At 44.6% G+C, this 17,160-nt stretch overlaps 1 protein-coding gene across 1 annotated transcript; it reads left to right on the forward strand.

Moving 5' to 3' along the window:
• The first annotated feature begins 677 nt into the window (after positions 1 to 677).
• CMPK1 (cytidine/uridine monophosphate kinase 1) lies at positions 678 to 16,955 on the forward strand. The gene is made up of 6 exons (XM_080348551.1): positions 678 to 1,108; positions 10,449 to 10,595; positions 11,375 to 11,527; positions 13,935 to 14,011; positions 14,091 to 14,187; positions 14,649 to 16,955. The coding sequence occupies exons 1-6, from the start codon at positions 1,034 to 1,036 to the stop codon at positions 14,688 to 14,690; spliced, it is 591 nt and encodes a 196-aa protein (XP_080204677.1). The 5' UTR covers positions 678 to 1,033; the 3' UTR covers positions 14,691 to 16,955.
• The last annotated feature ends 205 nt before the right edge of the window (positions 16,956 to 17,160 follow it).

A 17,160-nucleotide genomic window follows, 5' to 3' on the forward strand; every position in this document is an offset into this window, starting at 1 on the left:
CTCAGCTGGGCGCCAGAGGGGCCCTGCCAGCGTTCCCAGAGAAAGGGGAATGGCCAGTGACACCCTCTCCCCAAGGCCTAACTAGCACCGCAGTCCCTGCGGGGAGGCAGCAGGAACCGCCTCGGCTCCCGCCGCTGCGGCAGGACCGGACTCGACCCAACCCGGCCCGCCCCGGCGCGGCGCGTTCCTCAGCCCACAGCCGACCCCTCGTTCCCCGCCGCCAACAGCCGCCGGCCAATCAGAAGGCACGATGGGTCGCGTCCCACCCCCACTTCGCGCTTCCACCCAATCGGCGCGCGGTGGGGGAAACGGTTCTCTCGACCAATCAAAGCACACCCCGGGGAACCAACCGTCAGCGCGCGCGCCGGGGATTTAAAAAGGCCGGCGGCCTAATAAACGGTCAACGGGAGGGCGCGGAGCGCGCAGGCGCACTGCGGTTGCCATGGCAGCGCGGGGCGCCGCCGGGAGGGACTGTGGCTGCTGACGTCGCTTTCAAGCTAAACCGACACAACCGTCCCGCCTGCCCGGTCCTGCTGTGAGCGCCGCTCCAGCCGCGGCCTTTCCCAGCCGGGTGTCCCAGGGCGTGCGCCACCCACGGCGACCGCGGGTCAGTGAGGGCCTGCACTCTTGCCCGCTTGTGACAACCGGTCGGGGCCCGGTGGCGCGTCCGGGGTGAGGAGCAGCGACAGGGCCCGGCCGCTTCGCCCCGATCCTAGCGGTTTCACACCGCTCAGGGCGGGCGTTCATCGGAGCGCGGCGCGTTGCCCGTTGCGCGCCGGATGGCGGAGCCGCCGCTGCCGGCCCTGCGCGCACGTGCCCGCCCCGCCCCTCCCGGTCGGCGCGCGCCGCCGGGGACCCGGAAGCACTTTCCCTCGGTGGGGACAGCTCAGCAGCGGGTGCGCGGCGGCGGTTCTGCCTCAGCCCCGGCCCGGGCCCCGGTGCCCGCCGCTCTCCGCCCGCCCCGCGGCCTCCCCCTGGCCGCCCTCGAGCTGTCGCTGTCCTGCTGCTGCTCCGCCGCCGTCTCCAACTCCTCATGAAGCCCGTCGTCGTTTTCGTCCTCGGCGGGCCCGGGGCGGGCAAGGGGACGCAGTGCGCTCGCATCGTGGAGGTGAGGACGGCTGGTGGGGGCCGGGGGCTTCGGCTGCGGGGTTCTGCAGGCTCGACTGGGAGCTGTAGCCCCCCTTTTCCCCGAAGGGTCTGTTCTGCTCCTTGGGGAGTGCATTCCCCTTCATGCGATGGCGGGTCCGCATCCCCCCTGTGCTCTGGGCTCTCGTTCCGCCGCGATAAAATAAAACCACCAGCCCCACGTCTCCCCGTTAGCCGGTAAAGCGGCGGGCGCAGCCTCCAGCTCCAGCCCTTGCCAGGTGGCTTAGCCAGGGGCTGGCCTTTTCCCTCCTGCTGCCTTTTCTTCCTCCGGCATCCTGCCCCACGGGTGGGTCTCCCTGTAGTGACACCCACCCTGGGCAGGGGGACACCCGCTTGGGGCTTGGAGGACGCCCCAGCGTGGCGTTACGGGCAGTGGCTCGGGTAGGGGCACCGATGTCCTGCTGCGCCTTGGCGCGGGGGGCAGATCCCGGTCCCGAGGAGCCGCTGCCGGCCGGGCGGTGCTGGGTGTCTCGCAGCCCGGCCCCCGTGGGTGGCTCTGTACACGTCTGAATGGCCACGTAGGTGACTGCAGGGCTGCCACCCGTGTGCTGCTGGCGTGGCAGGGGCGGCGAGGTGGTTTACGGGGGTTGGCAATGTGTTGAATGGGAATGCGTGGGGTCAAGGTCCGTGTCTTCTGAAGCCCGTCCCGTAAATGTTAGAGCTGGTACAGTAGACACTGCAGGGTGTTGGCTTTCTGACCTGGTGCCAGCTTACGTAAAATGTTAAAAATAGAACCAAAATTTTGTTATGTGACAGAATATCATAGAAGTCAAAGGATGCTCTCACTCCAGGGATGGTTAATCTTGTTCTCTCTTTTAAAAGAGCTTAAAACTGACCTTGCAGTCTGAGAGCACGTTATGCTGTAATTTTCACATTTTCAGTTTTCCAAATATATTTTTACATCCCTTTGAGATAGAACAAGTATTTAAGAAAGAACAGCAAGTGCTATGGCATGTAGTATTGTTCTTTTAAAAAACAATGAGATAATTGCACTGTGTTCAGGTGGATAATTACAGGCATAGTTAACACTGGATGCTTCCAAGTGTGTGTATGCCAAATTTGAAACATTTTTATTTCTCCTCAGAGCAGTTTAATATATTTTTCCTGTTGAAAGCCATTTAGGATCAAAGCTCATCCATACCTGTACTGAAAGAAATGACTAAGAACTGTAGCAATGACCATGTTTCTGAAGCTGTTGATGGGCAAAAACTCCACAACTCCTGGTACAGGCGCATTTTGTGTGTCATCTGTTTTGGTGATGCCCTGGCAGTGCTGTTACAGTTTATCCACGCTACCATTATATCCCAATTGTCAGTCTTGTATAACTATGTTAGGCGAATTTGGTCCAGACTGAAAAATGCCGTTATGACTTTAGTTCTGAAGGATTTTAACCTCAAATTACGGACTCTCATTCAAACCAGCTTACTCATTAAATTAAATTGTGGGATGAAAGGTTCGTAGCGTTCTTAAAAGCTTTTTGGTAGGGTCAAATTTTGCCCTTGGCACACAGCAAACAAATGAGCTTAAACTGTAGGGGAATCTTGTAGGCTGTCATTAATGGCTTTCACCAAACCATTCGTGTAGCCTCAGGGCTGAAGTACCTTGTGTGGCTGCTGGCCTGTGTTTAGAAATTTAATTGCCTTTGGCTTGATATGCTAATATAATTGGATAAAGACCACTTTATTAGGAGAACTTCGAATGAGTCATTGCTACTTGAGTTGTATTTGCAGCTCAAAATGAAAGAAGAAAGTTAACTTTGCTTGTACTGTATTTATTTTCTTTTCTAAGCGTGGAAAGGGAAGTCCAAGTACTAAGAAATGTAAATTTGCTTAAATTCTGCTAATCCTATTCACTGCATGGAAAGAAGTAAATTGAAGTCAGTGGGCTGCCAGTAGAAGGCATGTGCAGACTGTGAGGGATGGTGTTCTGCCTCTCTGGCATGTTTCTACAGGAGCCACTGGGTGAACTTTGAGGGAGAGAGGCTTGAAGGGAGAGCTGGGCTGATGGCAGTCTGGAAAACTAGAAAAAGGAGGCATGAACAGGGAAGTGTGGATGAAATGCAGCTGAAGTGCTGGAGAGCAACTTGTCTTTTAAGCACACAGCCTTGGCCAGGCCCCTGGCAGCCCCTCAGAGAGCCCTGCTGAACAGCCTGTATGCAGTCAGTGCTGTCTTTAGCTTTAAACTGTATTTGTGTTCAGATTTTAAACCCTGTTGGCAGCTTGCCACAGAGAAGAGAGGCTGTAACTGCGTGATAATAAACCTTATTCATCCTTGTAAATGAACTGAATAATGCTAGTTTACATTTGGAATGAATCTGACCCAGTATCTTGCTGGAAATCTGAAGTTTGTGCGGAACAAAAAGTCCAATATGAGCTATAAATGTTTCTCAGTTTCTATTCGTACTAGAGATCTGAGACAGAGCACATCACATGTGGGAGAAGTCTCACTTTGCTGAGGTGAGATAGAACCATGGAATGGTTTGGGTTGGAAGGGACCTTAAAGATCATCTATTATAGTTCCAACCCCCTGCCATGGGCAGGGACACCTTCCACTAGACCAGGTTGCTTGAAGCCCAAACCAACCTGGCCTTGAACATTTCCAGGGATGGGGCATTCACAGCTTCTCTGGCCTGTTCCAGCACCTCACCACCCTCGTGGTGAAAAGTTTCTTCCTTATATCTAATCTAGATCTACCTTGTTTCAGTTTAAAGCCGTTGCCCCTTGTCCTGTCACTACATGCTCTTGTAATAGTCCCTCTCCAGCTTTCTTGTAGGTCCCCTTGAGGTACTGGAAGGTTGCTATCTTATATGATTTTAACATTATTTTATTACAAAACCAAGGGTAGCTATGATATGTAGAGTAACGGGGGTATTACGTACTACCTGGGAACAATTTCTCAAAGTGCTGCAATTGTTTTGCTGACTGTGGTTTACGTTCCCAGAAAAGGGAGATGGCTATCACATGTTTTGAGCAAAATATGTGTTTAAGTACTAGCCTAAATCATAACTGTTCAATGTGTGTGTGCTGGAGTCCTTCATTCTGGAGATGGCAGGTATTCATGTCAAATTTGGACCAAATGGAGAAATGATTTGAGGGAAGACGACATAATAACAAGCGGAAATGGGTATTGACACAGTGTGCGAAAGGGAACAGCAGGTAAGCGATTAGGTTTCTTTATCTTCACAGATAAGGTTGGAGGAGACAGCTGAACCAGGCTGGTTTTCTCTGATATGAAGGGAAGGTTCGTGTGTACACTTCACAAACTCATAGAATTGTCACTGGAATGCAGATGTGGCAGAACTGCTGCTCTAGACCAGTTTGTTCTTTTTAGGAAGGGATGAATTTATCTCAAATTCCCTCTTAAGTTCCTGTCCTCTCCCTTCCAGCTCTGCCAATAAGCTCCCAAAACCTTCCACAGCCGTGTGAGGTGGAGTTTACCATCAACTAAGACTGTTGTGTAGCTTGTAGTGTGAGGCAGAATATCTGGGCATGTAGTTGAATGATGTCACTTGAATGCAGGGCAAGCTGAATGTGTTTTATTGCTGACTTTGGAACTTTGCTTATCAAATGGTTATAAAAGTCAAGGGAAAGAAATACGTTCTTTAAATCTGCACATACTATGCTTTCATGTATATAAAATTTAACTCCTTACAACCTCTGAAATGCAAAGCTCTTTGGTTGGAGGAAAGAGTAATAACTAAGTCATTTGTCTTTATTCCAAGCAAGATTGAAGTTGTATTTTTGTTTGTTTATTTGGGCAACGTGATTCTGTAGGGATTTGGGGTGTGCAAGACATGTCTCTCTGGATACCCAAAATATCATTCACCTCAGCCTTATCCTGTATGGTTGTGGTTAAATCTAAAATTAATCACACAAGGTGGGATGCTGAGCCTTCTTGTTTTATAAGAGCATAAGTTAATAGCCAAGTGGAAAAAGCTGTTAAGTTGCTTTGGGATATATGATAAGGAGATTTCCTAGGGTGAAAGAAACAATGCAAAGAAGAACTTATTGTATCAGAAACAATCGTCTGAAAGTAGCAGTGGATTTAGGCTTGGCTGTCATGTGTTAAATGTCCTTTGGAAGTCTGAGACAGCGTTAACTGCCTTGAAATAAAAACGTTATTAGAATTGTTTGCTTTAAACTCAATTTCTGAAGTCTCTTCTGAGAGTGCCAAGTATTAGTAGTCCACTTAGCCTTAAGTTCTTATAGTGTATGGTGGGTTTTTTTGAAATATAAGTTAATATTTCTGAACTTTGGAGCTTTGTTATAAACACGGTGGGTGATCGTATAAATTCACACCCACCCCCCAAAGATTTATCACTATGCTTCAATTTTGCAGGACACAGACTCTGAGCATTGATTTTGGGTCTCTCCCAATTACACTGGTTGCCTTGGTTGATCTGAGTGTTCTGAAGCCCTGGGGTGCTTGGTCTATCCACCCACTTCCCTGGGGGCAAAGTCAGTGGCATCTCCTTTGTGCATTTTGTTTTGTTAATGTGGTTTTGTGTTTGTTTTTCCTCCCCCAGAGACAAGAACATATTTCAAACTAAGAAAATGTCGCCTTTTGGAATAAGCAGGCAGAAGGTCTATTACTGCATTATAGTTTATACCCCAAAGTTAGAATTCCATGTGTTAATTGCTAATAGAACAGACAAAAGCTTTTTAGGCTTAAAAAAAAGAAAACCACGAAGGCTGCAGGCTTTACCCAGCTCTGTTTTTATTTTAACTGCTTATTGAATGGTGTGTCTGAGAACATGTAGCAAACTTCAGTTATTTATTAAGGTTGCTCAAGATACGACCGCTCAGAAGAAGGGCAATAAATGTTTGTTATTTTATGTGTTTAGATCTTAAGCCTTGTGACTTTCATTTTTGCAGTAACAACGATAAGCCAAGATAGGAGTCAAGGTCAAAGTAGTAATTTGTGTTTCTCTTGCTTTTTCTTGGCTTCTGCTCATTTAGGGAAGTCTCAAGCTGTGTATTTAGTGGAGGGATGTGTTGCTGGACCAGACAGGGCTGAAGCAGAAATAAACTCAGATCCCCCCAAAGCCAGCTGGGTGAGGAGTCTCAGCAGCTGCACACTCCTGATCCTTTCTTACTGCCCGGAGAACATTGCTACAGCAATGTCCTCCTTGAATCAAGCACGGCACAGAGATGACTTGAGTATTTTCTGTTATCTCAGTATATTTAGTGTGTTTCCTGAAAGCAAAGAATGTTCTGTCTGGGCAGTGGACGTTGTAGATCCTGGCTGACAGAAGAAAGCTGCAAGTGGCTGTAGGACAGGGGAGAGAAGGGCATCCAGGGAGGCTGTGGTCTCGGGTTGTGATTTGGAGATGTGAGGCATCCACCTTGCTTGGCCCAGCTTGTCCTGCTGCATGGGGACTGATTTCCCAGGCCACTGGGAGTCCAACAAGCGAGCGATGTTTTGCCCTTCTCTACACGGTACTAAGTGTGTGCTGATGAGCCCCTGTGTGCTGGGATCGATGGAAAATTGAGCTTGCCTTTCCATGGCACTGTGATTGATCTTTTTTTAAGCAAAGGAAGCAGGTGACTACAGTGGTGCTGAAGACAGCTGATTTTTATCTCATTCATTCATTCACAGCTCATTTCTGTAAGATATTTGGATTATGGTTCTCCAAATATAAAAATAGCTTTAGAAATAACAGCAATTTAATATTTTTTCTTCTATTAGAATGGCACAGCAGTCTGCTAAGTGTTGCGGTTGAGATGGACAAACAACATGGACCAGGTTCTTCCAGAATGAAAGTAGTAGATGCCATTTATTGCCACAAGTGCATTTTTATACAGTTTTACCAATTCAAGTGTCTCTTCACTATTGGTTACAAGTTACAACAGTAGCATCTCATAGGCTATTTTTGCTATCATCGATGTTGCTGTTTTACTCCTTTCTCCCTCACAGGTGCATCCTTAACATCTCCAGATACTCCTTTACTCCCATCTTTCTCACGGGTAGGCCTTCATATCTTCAAGGCTAATTTCTGTTCCCATGCCCTCCATCAGGGAATCCACAGACCCACCGTAGTCCCCCACAGCGAAGCATAGCAGAAAATATTACTGCTGAAATAAGTTTTAGAATAGTTAATGCTATATTTTCTTTTTTTTTTTTTAAATCTCTGTAATCTAAAAATCCAGATTTAAGGTGCTCGGCATATTTTTCTAACCTAGTTTCTATTTCAAATCTTCCTCTCAGTCTGACATTACGAATGTAGCATATATGTGTCCTTCAAAAACTGGAGGAAAAGCTCTTTCATAGTTTGGCCGCCGCAGTCCCGCTCCCTTTCTGATTTTGGAGGAGAAGGATTATGCAGCAGTCACGTTCTAGGGATTGCATCAAGATGTGCTTGGCACTTCAGCAAGACGCCCCATTTTTGGGCAGTTACATCACGGTCTCTTTCACGAGCTCTTGGGGATGTGACAATTTTGTCCAATTCAGGACGCTTGCTGAGGGTTTATCTCTCTGAAGACCAAAGAAAACTTTGTGCCCTGTGTTAATTGATTTAAATGGGTGAGAGCAGTGTGAGCACCACTTCCCAGAACAGCAGCCAAGCCTTTCTCTGGGCTTGTTCGCATTGTTTAAATCAATGTGTTGTCTTTGGCTCTTGACTCAGTACAGTTAACAAATAGATGTTTTGCCCCTGAAGGAGAAGCTTGTTTTTCTTGTTGCCTGGTTAATCCGTTCTCAAGGTTACTCTAGAATACAATTTACTATTATTTAAAACAAGTCTGTTTATGCAACAGCACTTTAGCACACTTCTATCTTTTACTTTCCCGTTCAGCCATTAAAACCTATTTTAGTTTGGGACAGAGAATTCCAAAAATTGCCTGACTTGATTTCATTTTCATGCATGAAAAGGGAAATGCCAAGGAAAATTAAATGGTTTGGTAATCCTCTAAAACCAAAAGGATTATATTTTCCTCCCGTTTTCTCCTTTGTAGAAATTTAATGTTAAAAATATAATTCTTTAACTTCAGCAAGAAGAGCTACATGTTAATTTAGGGTTCAGCAGAGTAAGGTTTCTTGCTTATAAGGAAAGATTTATTCTGGTTTATGGCTTCTGTAGTTCATAGTTAATATTTAGATTTGCAATGAAATAGGCATATCCAAATGCAGTGCACATTAAAGCAGGAGTACAGTGAGCTTATAGAGGACGTCTGTGGAGCTTTTCCTTCACAGTTATTTAGAGCAAAATCTTGCTTCCTTTTTCCACCAGCTGTGTAGAGTTTTGGAGATTTAGGTAATTATATCCCTCCTTAAATTATGACTATGGCAGAACTAACTTGCCACACTTTTGTGGGCGAAATTGGAAAGCAACTGAAGTATTTCGAAAGTCACTTAGTGGCTCATGTAATATTTCTGTTGTGCTTAGTCCAGTAGCCAAGTTTTTAAATCCCAAGTTCACGGCCTTACAAAGTGTGTGTAGTCACATTATTATGCTGCTCAGGCACCTTGTTTGAAATTTGCTTTGGATGTTGCTGCAGCCAAGCTGATAGCCCGAAAGGTTTTTTTGCTGCCACTCTTTTTGTGTGTAAAAACTTTAGGATGAGTGTGTACAGGTGTGGTCTGTTTTGGATGTATACCTAGCTTAGGTAAGCACCAAGGAGGTGAAAGAAAAGAGTACTGCTGTTTGCTGGCACCAAATGGATAGATTTGGACATGATCTCACTGCTCTCTGTTGACTGTACATGGCGTGGCACAGGGTGGTACCGGTGGAATTGTTCACCTTCATCTGCCACATCATCATCATCGGAAGGTACCGGTGTCCCCCAGGGCTGCCCTCCCGGTTTATCCTGTTCTTCCTGGGGCAGGAGGCAGCAAGGACGGGTGCGCAGGGCGGGTTTGGGGAGTGCCTGTGCAGCTGCAGAGTTATAAGTGGCTTGACCCAGGTGGAGAAGGAAGTTGGTGTCAGAACCACAACGGGGACATAAGGATTTCTGACTCGCGCTGTGGTTGGAATGTCACAGAATGTCAGGGGTTGGAAGGGACCTGGAAAGCTCATGCAGTGCAATCCCCCCATGGAGCAGGAACACCCAGATGAGGTTACACAGGAAGGTGTCCAGGCGGGTTGGAATGTCTGCAGAGGAGACTCCACAACCCCCCTGGGCAGCCTGGGCCAGGCTCTGCCACCCTCACTGGAAAGAAGTTTCTTCTCAAATCTAAGTGGCACCTTTTGCGTTCCAGTTTGAACCCATTACCCCTTGTCCTACCATTGGTTGTCACCCAGAAGAGCCTGGCTCCATCCTCCTGACACTCACCCTTTCCATATTGATCCCCATGAATGAGTCCCCTCTCAGTGTCCTCTTGTCCAGCTCCAGAGCCGCAGCTCCCTCAGCCTTTCCTCACACGGGAGATGCTCCACTCCCTTCAGCATCTTAGTTGCCCTGCACTGGACTCTCTCCAGCAGTTCCCCAAGGGTGGTGACATCCATCGCCACCCTCCTGCATGCCTGAGCCTGCTCTTCAGTAGCTCACAGCTCCACTCCCTTCAGCATCTTGGTGGCTGCGCTGGACTCTCTCCAGCAGTTCCCTGTCCTGCTGGAACTGAGGGGCCACAACTGGACACAAGATTCCAGGTGTGGTCTCCCCAGGGCAGAGCAGAGGGGCAGCAGAACCTCTCTGACCTACTGACCACCCCCTTCTAACCCACCCCAGGTGCCATTGGCTTCCTGGCCACAAGGGCCCAGTGCTGGCTCATGGTCACCCTGCTGTCCCCAGGCCCCTTTCCCCTACAGTGCTCCTTCCAGACCCAAAGGACCTGCAACCACCTCATGTGCTTTTTTTTTTAGTAGAAGTAGGTAATTAGATAGAATTGCCAACCTGTTCCATAAACATAGCAAGGAGAGGCACTGTCTTGACTTTTTCACTTTGTAAATCAAGACTTTCCCCAGCGACTAATAACCACTTCTAATTTTTAATCAATTGAACTGCTTGCATCAGATCTGGTGATTGTTAAATGTCTCCTTGCACAGTGTAATATTTCAGGAAGGACTTTGAGCCAGTCTGGTTTCCAAACATGGCAAAATTACCTTTGAAAACTGGACATAACTGCCTGAGCGAAAGCCTGTTGAGCGTTTTATCCAAGAATCTCTGTACCGCTGTGCTTTCTGCGCATACCGAGTATACTATGGATTACATACTGATGGTGGAATAGATCTGTCACTAGCAAGATGCTATTCCCTATATTTTTCTGTTGTAGTGTGAAGATAACGTCAACAGTATCAACCACATTTAACTTTGCACGTGTACTAATTCAAGGGAATTTATGCCTGTTTGTTTTGCACATTTCAGAAATACGGCTACACGCACCTTTCTGCCGGTGACCTCCTTCGAGATGAACGGAAAAGGCCGGGCTCACAGTATGGAGAGCTCATCGAGAACTACATTAAGGAAGGGGAAATTGTACCGGTTGAAATAACAATCAGCTTGCTGAAGAGGGTAAGGAAAGGGCTATTTCCTTGCTGATTCACTCTTGCAGACTAAGCAACAAGGCAGTGGCCTCATTCTGGAAGAGCTGCCTTTCCTCTGGTGTGCCTAGTATGAAACAGTGGACATGTGGGTGCACATGTTTTACTTTATTCTTTAGTAGCTCTAAGGAAATCAGCACAACTCTGGATTTCTTATTTTTCTTGACTAGCTTTTGGACCTCTTGGTCAGCTCAGTCATATTGAACGGGAGGGTAGAGGCCTTAGATGTAGTAAATTTATGTCAATTTTATGGAAATAGATAGCCAGGTGAAAGAGAAGAGCACCTGGTAATGTTCCTATGGAAGGAAAAGCTCCAGCCTTTACCCTTATTAGATGTCCAGGAAAACAACCAGAGTATTTCCTTTAAGGCAAAAGGCTTCTGTTGCTCATGGCACTAGGTTTATCTGGAGTTTTTCTATTAGAATTAACTCTAGGTCATGTTTTGGCATCTTATTGTGTAACAGCACTTTCCAGTATCTTATGGAAAATCAACTTCTTAAGCTGTGATTCTGTGATACAAGATTTTGAGCTTTATGAAATAGCCAATTCAGTTTGAAAGAGGGACGTGTGGATGCATCAGGGAGTTAATTAGCATGCATTGAAGGTGAAACAAAAATACATCTTGTAAATCTGCAGTAAATCAAAGATAAAAGCTGCTCAATTTACCATGTCAACGTTTTGGGGGTAATTTAGTAAGTAGATAAATGGTTGTATGTACAAGAGATCATGAATTGAATTCTCTTTTATCAGGCTATGGATCAAACAATGGCTGCCAATTCCCAGAAGAACAAGTTCTTAATTGATGGATTTCCCAGGAATGAAGATAATCTTCAAGGCTGGAATAAGACTATGGATGGAAAGGCGGATGTTTCTTTTGTTCTCTTTTTTGATTGTGACAATGAGGTAATGAAGTGTGTCATCCTGTAACTTCTTTTCTTGCTGTATTGGGAGAATCCTTCAGGAAGAACAATAAACTCTGTCAGGTAGTCAATGGACTAATGTAAGAGCAGAAGGAAAACTTGGTCTGTGAGTTTGAAGGATTTTTTGGCTATTTGTCTTTGCAGATAAAAACCTGGATGGCTTTGAAGCAGCAGGGGGACACTTGGTATAATCATGTGTGAATACATTATACTGAAGTACTTCAGGCAATTGCATTCTTAAGCAAAATTTATAAAAACTTTAAATACATTATACAAAATTTAGTTAATTTACAAAAAACATTACTCGGTTTGCTTTTAACTGTTGTTTAGTCCAAAATGTATTTGAGTGCAATGTCTGTTTTAATTCTGAAGTGCTGGTAGCAGCAGTCATCTTTATTTTCTAGTTACGAGCTGTGCTATAAGAGAGCCAGTAATCAACGCTTTTAGTCATTAGATCACAAGGGCATTTTGACAGTGATACATTATATTAATTTGACAAGTCCCATGATAGGCTGTCACTTTAATATGTCAGTGCCCTTGAGGCATGAAAACTGATATGAGGATCCCAACACCTTTAGCTGATTTTCATCCTTTTACCCTTTTTCCCAATTTCCTGAGAATCTTTTTTACCTTTTCTTTTTATTTATTTATTTTTTTAAATCTCAACAAATGAGGGATTATTTTTTTCTATTTATAAACTTAAATAAGATTAATTTTTCTTTTTTTATCCACATGGTAGGGTGTTAATTTGGGGGTTCTAATTTTGTTACTAGATCTAAAAATAAATAACAACGCCTTCATAATCTTCTGGATTATTTCTTTTTGCTATGGGTGTACTTTGTAGGGAAAATAATTTGATTTTTAAGTCTTCATTATAGCAATGTCAAGTAAGAACGTTTTAACTTGGTGTGTAGCCTTACAAAATGATGGGGATAGGCCACCATGACTTTCAGTTCAGGCGTAGAGTGGTGGTTGAAGCTGCTGTGCTGCTTTGCAGACAGTCTGAACACATCCTTGAGAAGCAGATAATTCTTTTCTTTGAATGCCTCAGGTTGGATGCACAGTTGAACCAGAAATTTGATGGTGCTTTTGCTTCCACTGACCACAATGCCATTTTAAGAGCTGCCATTTTAATAAACTGATGGAGTCACAGAATCCCAGAATGTCAGGGGTTGGAAGGGACTGGAAAGCTCATCCAGTGCAATCCCCCCATGGAGCAGGAACACCCAGATGAAGTTACACAGGAAGGTGTCCAGGCGGGTTGGAATGTCTGCAGAGAAGGAGACTCCACAACCCCCCTGGGCAGCCTGGGCCAGGCTCTGCCACCCTCACTAACAATAAGTTTCTTCTCCAATTTAAAAGTGGAACCTCTTGTGTTCCAGTTTGAACCCATTACCCCTTGTCCTACCATTGGTTGTCACCCAGAAGAGCCTGGCTCCATCCTCCTGACACTCCCCCTTTCCATATTGATTCCCCAGGAATGAGTCCCCCCTCAGTGTCCTCTTGTCCAGCTCCAGAGCCGCAGCTCCCTCAGCCTTTCCTCACACGGGAGATGCTCCACTCCCTGCAGCATCTTGGTGGCTGCGCTGGACTCTCTCCAGCAGTTCCCTGTCCTGCTGGAACTGAGGGGCCACAACTGGACACAAGATTCCAGGTGTGGTCTCCCCAGGGCAGAGCAGAGGGGCAGCAGAACCTCTCTGACCTACTGACCACCCCCTTCTAACCCACCCCAGGTGCCATTGGCTTCCTGGCCACAAGGGCCCAGTGCTGGCTCATGGTCACCCTGCTGTCCCCAGGACCCTCAGGTCCCTTTCCCCTACACTGCTCTCCAACAGCTCATTCCCCAACTTATACTGGAACCTGGGGTTGTTCCTGCCCAGATTCAAGACTTGCCCTTGTTCTATTTCATTACATTTTTCCCTGCCCGGCTCTCCAGCCTGTCCAGGTCTTTGATGGCAGCACAGCTTCCAGTGTCACCACTCCTCCCAGCTTGGTGTCATCAGCAAACTTGCTGACAGTCACTCTATTCCTTCATCCAAATCACTGATGAATATATTGAATAATAATTAGCCCCAGCACTGCCCCCTGAGGCACTGCACTAGATCCAGGCCTCAACTGGACTCTGCTCCATTGACCACGACTCTCTGGCTTCTTCCCTTCAGCCAGTTCACAGTCTACCTCACTGAAGCTATCTAAAGCTATCTACAGCTATCATCCTTTTTCCTTGGAGGAATCTTAACTTGCCACATGAATTCTGGTTACACCTACCAGATCTGGACACTTTTGTGTGTCAGGCTTATTTAGATTTTCTGGATTTTTGTTCCATTCCTGCTTTCAAGATAGCACCTTGTGTTCTTAGTCGTGATCATCTTTTTGGTGTTTTTTTGTAGATATGTATTGGCCGCTGTCTTGAAAGAGGCAAGAGCAGTGGTAGGAGTGATGATAATCGGGAGAGTCTGGAAAAGAGGTACTATCTCCAAAACATTTCAGTTCCCTTCTGTTAATATTCTGCTGTGTAATGCTTTTCCCCCTGTGCTTTCTCCTAGAATTCATACGTATCTGCAGTCTACCAGGCCTATAATAGATTTGTATGAGAGAATGGGAAAAGTCAGAAAAGTGGATGCCTCGAAATCTGTTGATGAAGTAAGTATATCAGCCAAAAAAGCCATGGGGACGACAGCAGTACATATTTTTGGCATTTTTCTGAGATATGTGGTTAGTGTGCTAATTCAGCACTGATGTGTGTTACTGGGGGAGCCTGTGGAACTCTCATTTTGACTCTTGAAGGATTGATTAAGATGTGAATAACTTCCAGAAATCAATTAGTTCTGCTTGAACATGAGCTGGGCTAAATTTTCAGCGTTTCTGTGTTTAGCAGTGTCTTGTCTTATTGACTTTCATGAGCTTTTGCCTTTCTGCAGTAGTACTGCTCTTCTGCCTCAGTTTCCCAGAATTGATGCCAGTTTCACTATTAAAGAATTATTGTGAATGTTCTAAGAAAAAACTATGTATTTTAAAAATACTATCAGTTATTGTGTGTGCTGGTTTGAAATAACTAGTTGACTGACACTTCATAAAATTAACATTGTTCTTTCTCTTTTTAGGTTTTTGAAAAAGTCGTACAAATTTTCGACAAAGAAGGCTAATGCCCAGCTTGAACGTTCATTTCAACTCATGCTTGAATCTTGCTTGAATAGCTGCCCCTGCAGTCCACTCTTTGTAATTGTTTTAAAAGATTTTTTTTATTGGTTTTCACATATCTAATGAGGATTGGGAAAGCAGTAAATTACAAATGGATCTGTTTCTTAAATAGGAAATTTCTCGTGGCTACGATGTACAAATTTCAGGGTTCTTGATTAGTACAAGTTCAGTTTCTCACATGGCAAAACCACAGTTGAAACGTCTTTCTGAAGGAACTATTTATTCTGTGCCTATCGTGGGCAGCCCTTATTCCTTATTGCCATACACTTTTTTGTTTTAAGGATAACTAAAGATCATTAAGCTATGAGGGACGTGCATGCCCTTGGTTGGTTTTTGGATGCTTGGACCAAATTTAGCAGAAATTTTTCAGACAATTTTGTCAAAGTTCCCTGTTGTCCCCAAACCTGAATTCTCTAAGTCAAGCTACTGTTAGGATGAGAATCTGCTTTAGCAGTTCTCACAAAATCATTTAATATGCTGTTCAGCAACAGGTAGACAAAGTATGAGAAGTGGTGCTTTCGTATGACTCCGGATGTAAACTGTCTTGTAAGTTCTTGAGTAACCTGGCTGACATGGCCCTGGCCTTTACCTTGTCTTTATTTGCAAAAGCTTGAGAATATCATTTCAGTCAGGCCAGTATTTCCATACTCATGTATTTAAAATGACAGTTATATTCTTAATTACAGCACGGTCTTCACAAGATTGCAAAACTCTTAAATAGTGTAAAATAAGCAAAATCTTGTAACAGTTCTGTCTTTTTTAACAAGTGGAAGGGATTCTCTGTATTATTATTGAAATACTGTGTTACCGAATGCTTTAAGGTTTGTTACCTGGGGAACTATTTTTATGGTGAAACTAGTGAATTGGTTTCCCTGAAGTTGTGTTATTTTAATAGCTGTTTGTTTGAAAAGATTGTAAATTATTGCACTTTTGTTACCATGGGGTCAGCTGAGGGGAAGACACCTGCCGAAAAGAACTTCCATTCCCTTAAATAAATTGGCTTGTGCTTCATCACGTTCTCTTGAATTAGCCAAGTACAGTCAAGACAAGTGGTTGGGATAAGCGACCAGATGAAACAAACTGGTTTAAATGTTTGCACAGATGTGGTGTAATTCTGCCTTTTGTTTAAAGTAACCTTTTCTCTCCCCTATATACTATGCATAGGTCTGGGGGGGCCCAACTATGCATTCCTTGCATGCCCTAAGCTCTCACTGAAGAAGGCTCCAGAAGGCTTGAAGATGAGTGTTTTAACTAATTTTAGTGATAGAATGGTTCTTCCTACATCAACTGACACTGTAATTGGTTTGCGATATGCTAATAGATGTTGGAAATCACAGGGAATTGCAATTTGGAGCTTTTTTTGGGCATCAGCTTTTCTTCAGTGATGGTTTTCTCTAAGAAAAGCTTTAAATAAAGCCTGACTTCTAATGAGAATCAGACGCGTTGGTCCTCGTCCTGCAATCCGATCTGTGCGGGAAGGTTTGTATTTGCAGGAATTCTCAGCTCGCTGAGGTTCCTGAGGCTCCTGCACTGAGATGCAGAAACAAAGGGTGAACTACAGGCTCTTTTCCACTATGGTAGGAGCTCAAATGATGGACCGAGCACAAATGGCCTCTTACCGCTGCACAATATACGGACCACGGCTACTTTAGTGAGCGTGGGAGGTTAATGCTTTCGCTTTGTGAATTTCCCCTTAAAAATGAAATCATGGCATTGAATTCTTATTGTATAAGTGTGCTGACATAGAATAGGATCTGGCAAAACTACATGTTTTGATATGAAGGTTAAAAATCAGGATTTTTTCCAAACAGACCTCAAACTGGATTCTTTAATCTACTTAGAGAGATTTAATTATCTTTTGTTTCTAAGTTACTGCTTTTTACAAGTTCTGTTCAGAATAGGGTATCTGTTTTCTCTCATCATATACTTTTCTGTGTATTTAAGCGCTGAAACAAACAAAAAAACGCCTTCGGAGCAAGTTTTTAGAACAAAATGTTTTGGCAATATCGAATTTGGAGTGGATTGTAATGTGTCTGTGCGAAGACTAGATTTTTTGGGTCATTTTATTTATTGAAGATGCCATTAAATGTGTTACCAATTCTTTCAAGTTGGACTTAGGATTGAAATAAAGATTAAAGGCAACATGCCGCTGTGTTGTGTCTGTTTAGCAGCAAAACTGTACAAAGAATTTGAGAAGATACAATAAACTTTGTTCTGTGGCTTAATACGGGTGTTTGGCTTATGGTTATCTGTCACAAGGGATATTTTATATATATATTTCTATATAAAGTGTGTATTTATTAGTGTTATCTATTTTGTGAGCCTGTATAAACACAGGTGTATGTATAAAACTTCAGCTTTCTATATCAAAACTGAACTCCTGAAGAGCCTGTTAGGCACAGGATAAGATCCATC

Source organism: Nesoenas mayeri, assembly GCF_963082525.1.
Source record: "Nesoenas mayeri genome assembly, chromosome: 8".
Taxonomy (NCBI): Eukaryota; Metazoa; Chordata; class Aves; order Columbiformes; family Columbidae; genus Nesoenas; species Nesoenas mayeri.

Excerpts from the sequence above, each read along its gene's own strand:
- CMPK1 (XM_080348551.1), top strand. The coding sequence starts at position 1,034 with ATGAAGCCCGTCGTCGTTTTCGTCCTCGGCGGGCCCGGGGCGGGCAAG. Across the intron at positions 10,596-11,374 it reads CAATCAGCTTGCTGAAGAGG|GCTATGGATCAAACAATGGC; the intron begins GTAAGGAAAGGG and ends CTCTTTTATCAG. Across the intron at positions 14,012-14,090 it reads CGGGAGAGTCTGGAAAAGAG|AATTCATACGTATCTGCAGT; the intron begins GTACTATCTCCA and ends GCTTTCTCCTAG.